Genomic DNA, 12,843 nt, shown 5'->3' on the forward strand with positions numbered 1-12,843 from the left:
TATCAGATGACAGCTTAATCCGCGCACATGGCCGCCCGTGCTGCTGGAAGAGTTTCCGAGGCCCCCGGTGAGTCATCCCCGCTCCCCCTCCCGGGGTCCTCCACCGCACGATCTCGGCCTTTCACGACTACCTGACGCCCCCGGACTACAGAGCCGCCCACGTGCGCGCCACAGAGCGCCTGGCCCCGCCCCGCCCATCGAGGCATTCCCCTGGACGCGCTGATTGGGGAGTGGGGCGGGGCCTCCAGCCCGGGCTCGGAGATGCCGCGCTCGGATTGGCTGGCGCGCTCCGTACAGTAAGCCGTGTGCTCGCGCCGGCCAGGACATCCAGCGTTGTCCGCCGCCCCGATCCGATCCGCGCATGGAAGAAATCAGCCGAGTGCCGCTGGCCGGTTGGGCCGCCGCCACTGGAGCCACCGGGCTCACCGGACTGCTCCTCTACCGTCTGCTCCGGAGGTCAGTGTTGGGGGGAGGGGAATGGGAGAGCCTTTTGTTATTACTGGAGAAGGGGAGTGATCGCGGCAGAGCCGCTGTCACCGTCCAGGCCGAGAGGGGGGGATATATGGGGGTCCTGAGGGGATGGTGGGGGGATATATGGGGTCCTGAAGGAATGGAAGGGGGATATATGGGGGTCCTGAGGTAATGGGGTATATATGTTGGTCCTGAGGTAATGGGGGATATATGGCGGTCCTGAGGTAATGGGGGATATATGGGGGCTCCTGAGGGTATGGAAGGGGGATATATGGGGGGTCCTGTGGTAATGGGAGGGTATATGGGGGTCTGGAGGTAATGGAAGGGGGATATATGGGGTCCTGAGGTAATGGAGGAGAGGATATATGGGGGTCCTGTGATAATGGAAGGGGGGTATAGGGGGGTCCTGAGGTAATGGAGGAGAGGATATATGGGGGTCCTGAGGGTATGGAAGGGGGATATATGGGGGTCCTGTGGTAATGGGAGGGTATATGGTGGTCTGGAGGTAATGGAAGGGGGGTATATGGGGGTCCTGAGGTGACGCAGGGGGGTATATGGGGGTCCTGAGGTGACGCAGGGGGGATATATGGAGGTCCTGAGGTAATGGAAGGGGGGATATATGGGGTCCTGAGGTAATGGAGGAGAGGATATATGGGGTCCTGAGGTAATGGAGGAGAGGATATATGGGGGTCCTGAGGTAATGGAGGAGAGGATATATGGGGGTCCTGAGGTAATGGAGGAGAGGATATATGGGGGTCCTGAGGTAATGGAGGAGAGGATATATGGGGGTCCTGAGGTAATGGAGGAGAGGATATATGGGGGTCCTGAGGTAATGGAGGAGAGGATATATGGGGGTCCTGAGGTAATGGAGGAGAGGATATATGGGGGTCCTGAGGTAATGGAGAGGATATATGGGGGTCCTGAGGTAATGGAGGAGAGGATATATGGGGGTCCTGAGGTAATGGAGGAGAGGATATATGGGGGTCCTGAGGTAATGGAGGAGAGGATATATGGGGTCCTGAGGTAATGGAGGAGAGGATATATGGGGGTCCTGAGGTAATGGAGGAGAGGATATATGGGGGTCCTGAGGTAATGGAGGAGAGGATATATGGGGGTCCTGAGGTAATGGAGGAGAGGATATATGGGGGTCCTGAGGTAATGGAGGAGAGGATATATGGGGGTCCTGAGGTAATGGAGGAGAGGATATATGGGGGTCCTGAGGTGACGCAGGGGAGGATATATGGGGGTCCTGAGGTGACGCAGGGGGGATATATGGAGGTCCTGAGGTAATGGAAGGGGGGTATATGGGGGTCCTGAGGTAATGGAGGAGAGGATATATGGGGGTCCTGAGGTAATGGGGGAGGGATATATGGGGGTCTTGAGGTAATGGAGTGGGGATATATGGGGGTCCTGGTGTAATGGAGGGGGGGCTATATGGGGGTAGTGGGGGTTACTATAGGGTAGGGTTTTTTTTTTTATAGGTTGTGTCTCTGTGTGTATTTTTGGAGACTGTAATGAGGAATGTTGCAGAATTGGCCAGACCTGTCCGGATCAGCAGGTGATCATGGCAGTAGGTGTATTGTGGTCAGTGCGGGGGGGGGGGGGGGGGTGTAAACGTTTAAAATCTTCTTTCCATCTCTGGTGATCATGTCGCCTTCTGCACAATCTGGCCATTCCTGACAGTTGCTGGATTTCCCTCGTAGTACTTCTTGTTTTCTCAGGGCACTGGGAGCTGTAGCTGTAGTTGCAGCACAACGTGGGCTTCCACAAGTCCTGGAATAAATAATGCACAAGTGTCTGTTTTGCAGCTCTATATTGACTCTGAATACACACTTTTTTTTTTTTTGCAGCTTCAGCAGTTTGCTTGGTGGAGATTTGTATTGTATATGTCCGGCTTTCATACTGTTTAACAGCATTCGAGGGGTTTACTAAGTAAAGCTAGGCAGCTGGTTTTGTTGCAGAGGCTTTAGAAAATATTGCCGTGTGATTAAGTGATATATCAAGATTTGAAGGCTGATTTTGCAAACTGTAGCATTGCACTGTGCAGGGATTGCACCCAGTTAGTTTTTTTTTTTTGCAGGCTGTAGCTGATTTCTAAAGAAAGTGAACCGTGAGACCGGGTTCATGTTTGTGCAGTAAAACATGCATGTTAACCTTAAAGGTGGACCCCTAAAAAAAAATTCACAGGCGCATGCATGTCTACATACCCATTCCATTCAAAAAAAAGATTCATAACCCACATTTTAATGTAATTCTCCAACACCCTTTGAGGTACTGCTTCGGCATCTTCTTCCCGGTGCCATTTTTCGGCTGACCTGATTGGCTGGTGTAGGATGATGTCACACATGCACAGGAGTGCAGTCATCCTGGAACACAGGCAGGGAATTGTATGCCTCTTCTGCAATAAAGAGCCTGACTGTTTGCAAAGTTTTTTTATTTTCATTAGCTTTAGGCCCACTTTAAGAAGCTGGCCTCCCAATGACATCTACCTATAAAATACAGTGTGAATTTCCATGGAAGGGGGGATTGGGATATGTGTATAGTCCAGGAGAGGAGTTGAGGAGTAGTAATGATTTATATTTATTTTTCAATTCACATTTTATTAACGGTGGTGGTCTTATATAAGGAGGGAAGGTCCACTTTAGGGCAGAGCATTCATTTTCAATGGGCTGCCAATGTGCATAATGGTGACAAAAACTACACCTATTTGTTTTTAGGACAGGGGTCTCCCTCCAGAACTACATATGCCTCTTGGGAAATGTAGTTCCGCAACAGCAGGAGGACTGTAGTTTGGGGAACCCCGTTTTTAAGGCAGCACCATACACTAAAATGAACGACAGAACACAAATCGATCAGCCGGTGCTTGCTTTCTCCTATAAAATAAATATCAAAGGTGTTTGATTCTTAGTCACACTGGGCTTGATGTACTGAAACAGGAGAGTGCAAAATCTGGTTCTAACTTCAGCTTGTTCAATTAAGCTTTGACAAACAAAACAAAAACCTGGAAGTTGATTGGCTACCATGCACAGCTGCACCAAAGTTTGCACTTGTTTTAGTACATCAACCCCATTTTTGCTACTAGTCCTTCTCTCTGTGAGATGCACTGTCACATTCAAATGACAACATAAAAATGTATAAACCTTAAAGTGGTTGTAAACCCTTACAAACCACTTTGACCTACAGGTAAGCCTAGATTAAGGCTTACCTGTAGGTCTAAGAAATATCTCCTAAACCTATACGGTTTAGGAGATCTTTGCCCGAAGACAGGCACCGCTGCCTATGGCGCATGCGCCGTAGACAGTGGCGCGCAGGCGCACTGAGCGCGGCATTTCCAACAATGGAGCTGCCGCGCGTGTCGGCTCCCGTGCGCATGCGCGGGAGTGACGTCATCGCAGCTCCGCCGAATGACAGCAGCGGAGCTGCAAGACCCCACCAAAAAGATGGATGCGCCGGACTACAGGGGACAGCGGTGACATCGCTGGCTCCTGTGTCAGGTAAGTGACACATAATGGGCTACTATGCGATTCATAGTAGTCCATTATGCTTTGCCTTTGCAGGGAATGAAAGAGGAAGTAAACCCATTAGGGTTTACTTCCTCTTTAAAGTATATTACAAACTGTTTCCCCTCGTGGGACTGGCTGATCATTGTTTTGTAAATGTTGAATACAAATGATGATTGTCACTTTTAACTAGCTGCTAGCAAGCTTCAGAACTTTTTTTTAAAGCTTGCTGAAAGTCTGCTAACAGCTTGCTTTAAAGTGATTCTTTAAGATAAAAAAAATTAAATTTTTATACTTGTAGCCCCTAGCCTCTTCTTCTTGGGTAGTCCTGTCTCCCCCCCCCCCCCCCCCCGGCCAGTTGCCCCCAATAGCAAGCTTCTTGCTATAGGGGCACACGAACAGGCTTTCCCCCAGAGCCGCTCTCCTGTGAATGTACATTGCCCCCCCCCTCATTGGCAGTGATTGACCGCCGCAGGAGCCAGTGACATCTGCTGCTGTGTGAGCCAACGAGTAGAGAGTGACCCAGAAGAGCTGCTGTTATAATGCACATGGCTGGATCAAGATTGTGTTCAGGTAAGTATTATGGAGGATGGGGGAAGCTGCTCCAAGCAGGTTTTTTACTTTAATGCATAGAATGTATTAAGGTAAAAATTCTCCTGCCCTTAGAACCACTTTAAAATTGGCTATTAGCACTCCCACTAGGATTTGTATTCAATATTTACAAACTGGAGCTGAATGGTACTTTAAAAGCTTCACCAAAGCTCGCTGAAAGCTCTGCAGATGCTTTGTCAAGTTTTTTGTTAGCACTGCTCTTATACCAGCTGAAATCTGTGTGCAACTGGTTTTAGGCATCATCCACACTGGGCTTAAATAAGTACAGCCGAAGCTTGTTTGGCAGCACTTCACCTGTGGATCACAGGAGTGCTGTTCTTTCTACACTTCTGTGATTTGTTTTCAGCAGAGAGCAGACTGAAATCCACTCTCTGCTGATGTCAGTCGGTCCAGGCACAGCGCCATCACAACTTTGGAGTCGAGATCCGCCTAAATCCCTGGACCGACATCCGGCTCAGCCTCTTAGGGTGCCGCTGAAGGCCTGAGCCAGCTGCTCCCACCCCCTCCGCAGCCCAACACTCCAGTTAGCGAGGAGGGGGCAAAGCAGACAGTCACTAGCTCTCTGTTCGGAAGCTGTGAGGACTGAGCGATCAGCAGTGTCCGATCGCTCGCTTCTCAGTGTAGAGGCGCCAGGGGACAGATGCAGCATCCACCTAGGTAAGTATGGATAAAAAAAAAATACTTCTCTTTTAAAGCGGTTGTATACCTGCTGACGTTGTTTGTTTGTTTTTTTTTTTTTTTTTTTTTTACACACCTGTAAGGCAAAAGGCATAATGAGCTAGTATGCACCGCATACTAGCTCGTTATGAAATACTTAGAACGAGGCCCTGACATCTGACCCGAAACACGCAAAGGGAGCTGACCTGTTTCTCTCGGCGTGTCTTCTGGTCATCACGGCTCCGGCGCTGAGTGGCCGGAGCCGCGATGTCGTCACTCCCGCGCATGCACGCCGGAGATTTCTTTCCGGCAAAGTCCGGCGTCTGCCATGCTTTTAGCTGAAAATCCCCTGTGTGCATGCGCCGCTGCAGTCACTGGCTCATTGCGAGGGGAATATTTTTTTACAAACAGGTAAGCCTTATTCTAGGCTTACCTGTAGGTAAAAGTTCAAATTTTGACCATACAAACGCTTATGTTAGGTTCACACTGCTGCGATGTCTGAGATCGGATGTGATTCGCACTGCAAATCACATGCAATCTCTGTGCGATGCGATTTCAGCCATACAGATAGTATGGCTGAATTTGCATCACATCCGGACCAAACTCATACAGGACCCTTTTTTGGTCCGCAGCAGAATCAGATCGCATGGGTGTTCACACCATGCGATCCGATTCCTGTCTGAGTTTGCACATCGCACTGCGATATGCGAACTGATTTGGAGGTGTCATTAACTTTTAACTGACACTCCCAGCAGTTCGCATAGGGCAGTGTGAACTGCTGCCGGGAGACATGCGATGCAGGAAACCGCATTGGATTTGCAGCATTCCCGCATCGCAGCAGTGTGAACCCAGCCTCAAAGGGAATGCAGTCTGTAATATCACCTCCATGTTAACCTATGGGGGAGGTTTACTAAAGCTGGAGCACTCAGAACCTGGTGCAGTTATGCATGGTAGCCAATCGGCTTCTAACTGCAGCTCGTTCAATTAAGCTTTGGCAATAAAACCTGGAAGCCGATTGGTTTCTCTGCAGAGTTGCACCTGATTTTGCACTGCCCAGCTTTAGTAAATCGGACCCCTATGTGTTCATGCACACATTTTCCAGGCAGAAAAAAAAAATCAGTATTCAGGAGTATTAAACTGCCTTTCTCCTGCCACAAGCTCTGGTGTTCTTAGGAGAAAAGCAAATGCCCTGTGTGCATGATGCCCTATTGTCACTGGTCAGAAAGCATAAAAGCACTTTCAGTTCAGAGTATTGAACTTTGTTTGCATTCCCCTGCCCAACTGTTTTTTTTTTTTTTTTTTACTGCATATGGAATGTGTGTGTATGAGCACAGCGCATATAGCAGTCATTAGAGGTGGAGATTACCATCACTTAATTGCAATTTAGAAACTGCATACAGATCTCCACACAAGTAAGTAAAATCTTCACAGTTCTGCAACAATGGGGGTTATTTATGAAAGGAAAATCCACTTTGCACTGCAAGTGCAAGCTGCACTTGGAAGTGCATTTGCTGTAGATCTGAGGGGGACATGCAAGGAAAATGGCATTTTAGCTTGCACATGATTGGATGATAAAATCAGCAGAGCATCCCCTCATTTCAGATCTACCAATCAGATTTACAGCGACTGCACTTTCAGTGCAATTTCAAGTGCACTTGTAGTGCAAAGTGGATTTGCCTTTTGTAAATTACCCCCAATGCATCAATCAGCCAGGAACAATATGCAATACACTTGGATCCAATTTTTTTTATATTGTTTGTGTGAAAGTTCATCCCATTGAGAGGAGGACTAGGCTGTATCAGTGTGACTAACGATCACCTTTGGATATTTTATCTAAAGGAGGAAGAGATCGCTAGATCTTTATTTGTATTTTGTCTTTTATTGGGATAGTTGGAGGGTTTGTGTACATCAGTAAGGCTGGTTTTATTTGAATACTGCCCCCCCCCCCCCCTCCTCAATTTGTGTTGTGGACTTGCATCTCTTTAAAATGAATGGCACCCAGTTCACCAATGCACATTACTGCAGCCCTGAAGCTGACCATTCACTGCTTGAGTTTTGTCTGACTCCTAGCACATCTGAAATTTTAAGCAATGGGGGGTCCTACTGGGACCACTCCATTCAGCAAAAGTCTATTGTTAAATTGATTTTGCTTGAAGGTGCCTGGTGAAAAACACTTGGCTCAAAATTAGACGCAGGCGTTGTTCTAGGCAGGCTGTCAGAATACAGTAGCCTGGTACTGTTGGCTTGAATGGAGAATTGGAAATATCTACAGTGGGGGAAATAATTCGTTGATCCCGTCAGATTTTGTAAGTTTGCTCACTTACAAAGAAATTAAGGGTCTATCATTTTTATGTTATTGTCTCTCATTAAAAATACACCTATCAACCAAAAATCCAGAAAAAAAAAAACACGTTACAAATGTTATAAATTGAGTTGCAGTTCAGTGAGTAGAAAAAGTATTTGATCCCCTACCAACCAACAATAATTCTGACTCCCACAGACTGGCTACAGCAGGCTTTCTCAACCTTTTAACCCTTGAGGAACCCCAAAAATAAAAGTCTCAAGGAACGCTTACTAAAACCAATACATCAGGGGTCAAGAGAACAATGCCCCTTATACAGGTGGTCAATGGGGTGTTCAGAATGCCACTCTTAAAGACAGCTAAAAATATATTGTGTCATGCTTGCTGCTTGCTTTGCTAAGTGATGCTGAACCTTGAACTCTGTAGGCACCATCAAAAGGTAGTTCATCAGCCACAGCTCAAGGGACCCCTAGCAACCTCCTGGAGGAACCCCAGGGTTCCACGGAACCCTGGTTGAGAATGGCTGTGCTACGGTATGTGCTCGTGTGGTACACAGATTAGTCCTGTCAATGTAAGAAGATGCTCCTAACGACAACTCGCTATGTGTATAAAAGACAACCGTCCACAGAATCTTTCTTCCATTCAAACCTCGCCATCATGGGCAAGACCAAAGAGCTGTCAAATAATGTCCGGGACAAGATTGTAGACCTGCACAAGGCTGGAATGCGCTGCCAGACTATCAGCAAGAAGCTTGGTTAGGAGATCACTGTTGGAGCGATTATTCGCAAATGGAAGAAATGCAAAATAACCATCAATTATCCTCAGTCTGGAGCTCCAAGCTAGATTATGCCTCATGGGGTAAGGATGATCATGAGAAAAGTGAGGGATCAGCCCAGAACTACACGGAAGGAACTTGTGAATGATCTCAAGGCAGGTGGGTCCACAGTCACCAAACGAACCATTGGCAACACAATACACCGCCATTGATTGAAATCCTGCAGTGCCCACAAGGTCCCCCTCCTCAAGAAGGCACATGTACAGGCCCATCTGAAGTTTTCCAATGAACATCTAAATGATTCAATGAAGGATTGGGAGAAAGTGCTGTGGTCAGATGAGATAAAAATTGAGCTCTTTAGCATAAACTCGACTCTCCGTATTTGGAGGAAGAAAAATGCTGACTATGACCCTAAAAATATCGTCCTTACAAGTAAAGCACGGAGGTGGAAACATGATGCTTTGGGGCTGTTTCTGTGCTAAAGGTACAGGTTGACTCTGCCGCATTGAGGGTCCAATGGACGGAACCATGTGTTGTAAAATCTTGGATGGTAACCTTCTTTCCTAAGCCAGAACACTGAAGATGGGACGTGGATGGGTATTTCCGCATGACAATGACCCAAAACATACAGCCAAGGCTCAAGAAGAAGCACATTTAGGTTATGGAGTGGCCTAGCCAGTCTCCAGACCTTAATACTATAGAAAATTTATGGAGGAAGCTGAAAGTTCGAGTTGCCAATCGACAGCCAAAAAAACATAAGGATTTAGAGAATATCTGTTGTACACGGGACATTTTGCAACCTCTCCTGAATGATTTAACTCGACAGATGGTAACCGACTAGCGATGTCGCATTTTTAGCCACGTTTGCATTTAGAAGTGCTTTTTGATTATTTGAAGGGAAAAAAAAAAATTGCCTTAAGAGTGGACCAAAATCTCTCCTGAGATGTGGGCAAACCTGGTCACCAACTACAAGAAACGTCTTACATCTGTGCTTACCAACAAGAGTTTCTCCAAGTACTAAGTCATGTTTTGCTTGGGGATGAAATACTTATTTTACTCACTGAATTGCAATTCATTTTATAACATTTGTATTGTGTTTGGGTGGGTGTGTTGTGTTTGTTTTTTTTTTTTTTTTTTTTTTTTTTTTTTTTTGGGGGGGGGGGGTATTTTTGGTTGATATCCTGCCTCTATCATTTAAAATAAACCTATGATAAAAATTATAGACCCTTCATTTCTTTGTAAGTGGGCAAACCTACAAAATCTACAGGGGACCAAATAATTTTCCCCACTGTATATGGCCGTGTTTAGATTAGTTTGTGGAGGAGATGTTGCAGATAAAAGCTGCATGGTTGTTGGTTTCCTCATATTTTTTTGGAGCTGTTTAGATTTTGTAAAGGGGTGTTTTTGTTTTGTTACATTTTTTTTTTTTTTTAAACTGCTGTCTGTCGCTAAAATATCGCCTCTAGATCTTCCTGACACCGATGCCAAGTGACCTGGATAGCATTCAGGGACAGTGTAACAAAGCCTCTTGTGTCTTACATCTGTCGGGGGCCTTTCCAGCCATAACAGTTGCTACTGTGTATCTGTCCAGGAAGATATGCTATATTTTGCTTGGAGGGCTCAGCTAGAGTCCTTTATTTCTGTAAAGTCCTACAAATGTTAACCTTAAATTTTAAAAAGCTTCACGTTTGCTAGGTGCATGTTTAATGATAAACTGCCCTGGGAGAAATAATAGCCTACTGTTACTGTCCCTTCCTAATCATGCTAGTTGTCTGGCTTTCTGCCTCCAATTTTTTAGGATAATGACCCACGGTGATATTATGCAGAGTGAATTCCGATCTCTAAGGATAACAGGGCTTGCACCAAAACAAGTGTGCTATGAAAGTCCAAGGTTTCCTTCCTGGTGCTGACACTTTAAGTGGCTGCTGACAATTTCTGCATGTTTGCATTTTCCAGCCGTGTCTTTGCATTGTGATTAGAGGATTTTGTCATACATTTTATGGAAATATCAAAGCAGGAAATCCCTTGTTTAGAAAGGGAAGTCAACCATGGCATCCTACGAATTACTTGAGTTGCCTTTGAACCATCACCCAGCACTTTAAAGAATAAGTTCACCTTTCTTAGGTCACCCCCATGTTCAGGTTGTAACATGTCATGAATGCCCTTGCACCTCCCACTTCACCTTTGACAGCTAGCACCCCTGCCCCCCCAAACTAGCTGTCAAAAAAATAAAAAAAATCCTTCACGGTGCCCTGTGAATGGGAAAACTACAGGGTCCAGTGGTCTTTGCGGCTGTCGGCTTGCAGCTTTTATTGAACTACCACGGCGCTATGAGCTGTGGTAGTTCATTCATTCTTCCGGACAGCATGGATCAGCTTCCTACGACCAAGCAGAGACCTGGTGATCGTTCTGGTCTGGTGATCGTTCTTGCAAAGGTTTAAAGGCTCCAGAAACAAATCCTACATTCAGAATTTTTATTTTTTTCCTGCAAAAAATGTGCATTTAATGTCAAAAGGTGAACTTATCCTTTTTATGGTTAAAGTTAAACTGAAGTTGTGTCTTTGAAAACTGCAGACAGACAGGCTCTTGCAGACATGCAATCTTTCTTTTATAAAAATTAACCTACCTGCCCGCTTGCCGTCTTCTTTGGAATGTACACTGAGCAGTGCAAGTGCCAGCTCAATTTACATTACAGCACAGCGTCTTTATGTCATCTGGCCATTGAGAACGCCTGCAGCCTGGCACCCAGAAAAAGCCCAGTAGAAGATCCCGGCGAGGGACGTCGGACCGTTTGAAGGGACGCAAGTATTGCATAGTTTGGCTCTGCTTCTAAAGAGGTTGTAAACCCTTTTCAAAAAAACAAAAATAAACCCTGCACGTTAAAGGCATAATGAGCTTGTGTGCATCGCATACTATCCTTTCCTTTAGAACGAAGCTCTCTCAGCGACGTATGCACACTGCTGGGACGGCTAGCGGTTTCCCCAGAGTTTATTCTGTGTTCGTGGGCTCCAGCAAAGTGATTGGCCAGAGCCACGATGACGTCACTTCCGCGCAAGCACACAGGAGCCGACATTAACGGCACAGGACCTGTGGCTGTTCCTTCAGAGCACATGCTCCAGTGATGTTACTGGCTGCATGTGTACTAAATATCTCCTAAACCGTGCACATTTAGGAGAGTTTACCTACCTATAGGTAAATGTAAGCAGAGGAATCTGACTTTGTCTTTTAAGGGCTTGTACACACTGGTGGCTACATTGTAATGACACATCACACTGTTTACTCTTTTTGTAAATAATGTTACAAAACAACCATTAGTAATGAAAGCAAAACATTTTGTGTGTATGTGTGTATATAATTTTTTATTAGAGGTCGGCCGAAACGTTCCGTCTTTTAATTAATCGGCATAGGCCAATTGTGCTGTTAAAAGGCCGATTTAGAACTAGAGCGGGACTTGCAAATGACTTCTGTAATAGAAGTCAATGCAAGTTGCCTGAGTCTTCATAGAAGTGACTTTCCTCCTCTCTGGGAAGCCTGCAAAGAAAAGAGTAAAGGGATACAATGTTTACACTTGAATGAAGGCAACTCAGTGTGTAGAGTTCTCAGTTTAACCATTTAAAGACTAAATCTTTTCTGACACTTGATGCTTACAAGTAAAAATCCTGTATTTTCTGCCAGAAAATCACTTAGACCCCCAAAAATATCTATCTCTATCTATCTATCTTTTTTTTTTTTTTTTTTTCTTCTTTAATCTAAATCATACATACAAGTAAACTGATTGGAGGTTTGTTTTGTTTAATAAATGTTTAAATGTAATACATTTTCTGTATCACTTATGAAGGCTGCTTTCACACTGGAGGGGCAGGTGTATGATTATAGCGGTGCTATTCGGCTGCTAGCGGGGCACCTCTAACCCAGCTAGCGGCCGAGAAAAAGGTTAAATGCGCCCGTGAAGCACTGCAGCCAAATCGCATTGCATGCGCTTCAGCAGTGGTGCCCATTAATATAAATGGGCAGGAGTGGTGGAGGAGCGGTATACACAAACATGCTGCTTGCAGGACTTTTTTTTTTTTATTTATTTTTTTTTTTTACATCCTGCCAGCGCATCGCCTGAGTGTGAAAGCAATCTGTCTTTCACACAGACTGCACGGGAGCTGTTTTGCAGACACTTTTACAGGTGCTATTTTTAGCCCAAAAGTGCCTGAAAAACGCCCCAGTGGCAAAGTTGTCTGTTAGATTTTATGAGATGAAGGGAGATAAAAAAAAGGAAAATAAAATAAAAAAAATCAGCCTAACATATCGGCCCAAAAAAAAAAAATCGGCGTCATATATCGGCCGCCATGATTGCTAAATATCAGCCAGAGAAAAACCCATATCGGTCGACCTCTATATCTCTAATGTGTATATAATTAGAGCTGCACGATTCTGGCCAAAATTAAAATCATTTTTTTTTTTTCCTTAGAATAAAAATATCATGATTCTCGTGACATAAAATCTTTCACATTATCCAAAAATGGGCTAATTTAACT

The 12,843-nt window shown here is 45.4% G+C and overlaps 1 protein-coding gene across 2 annotated transcripts in view; it reads left to right on the forward strand.

The window, feature by feature from the left end:
- Positions 1 to 249: 249 nt before the first annotated feature.
- Positions 250 to 12,843, forward strand: part of TMEM201 (transmembrane protein 201) — a 75,394-nt gene continuing 62,800 nt past the window's right edge. Inside the window, exon 1 of one of the 2 annotated variants that reach the window (XM_077458041.1) lies at positions 250 to 456. In XM_077458041.1, the coding sequence (XP_077314167.1) occupies positions 362 to 456 (95 nt within the window). In that variant the 5' untranslated portion in view covers positions 250 to 361. The remainder of the gene's footprint in view (positions 457 to 12,843) is intronic. The other variant, XM_077458040.1, reaches the window with a different exon arrangement.

The sequence above is a fragment of the Lithobates pipiens genome, unplaced genomic scaffold, assembly GCF_037356315.1.
Source record: "Lithobates pipiens isolate NorthernLeopardFrog02 unplaced genomic scaffold, aLitPip1_a1.2 Scaffold_27, whole genome shotgun sequence".
NCBI lineage: Eukaryota > Metazoa > Chordata > Amphibia > Anura > Ranidae > Lithobates > Lithobates pipiens.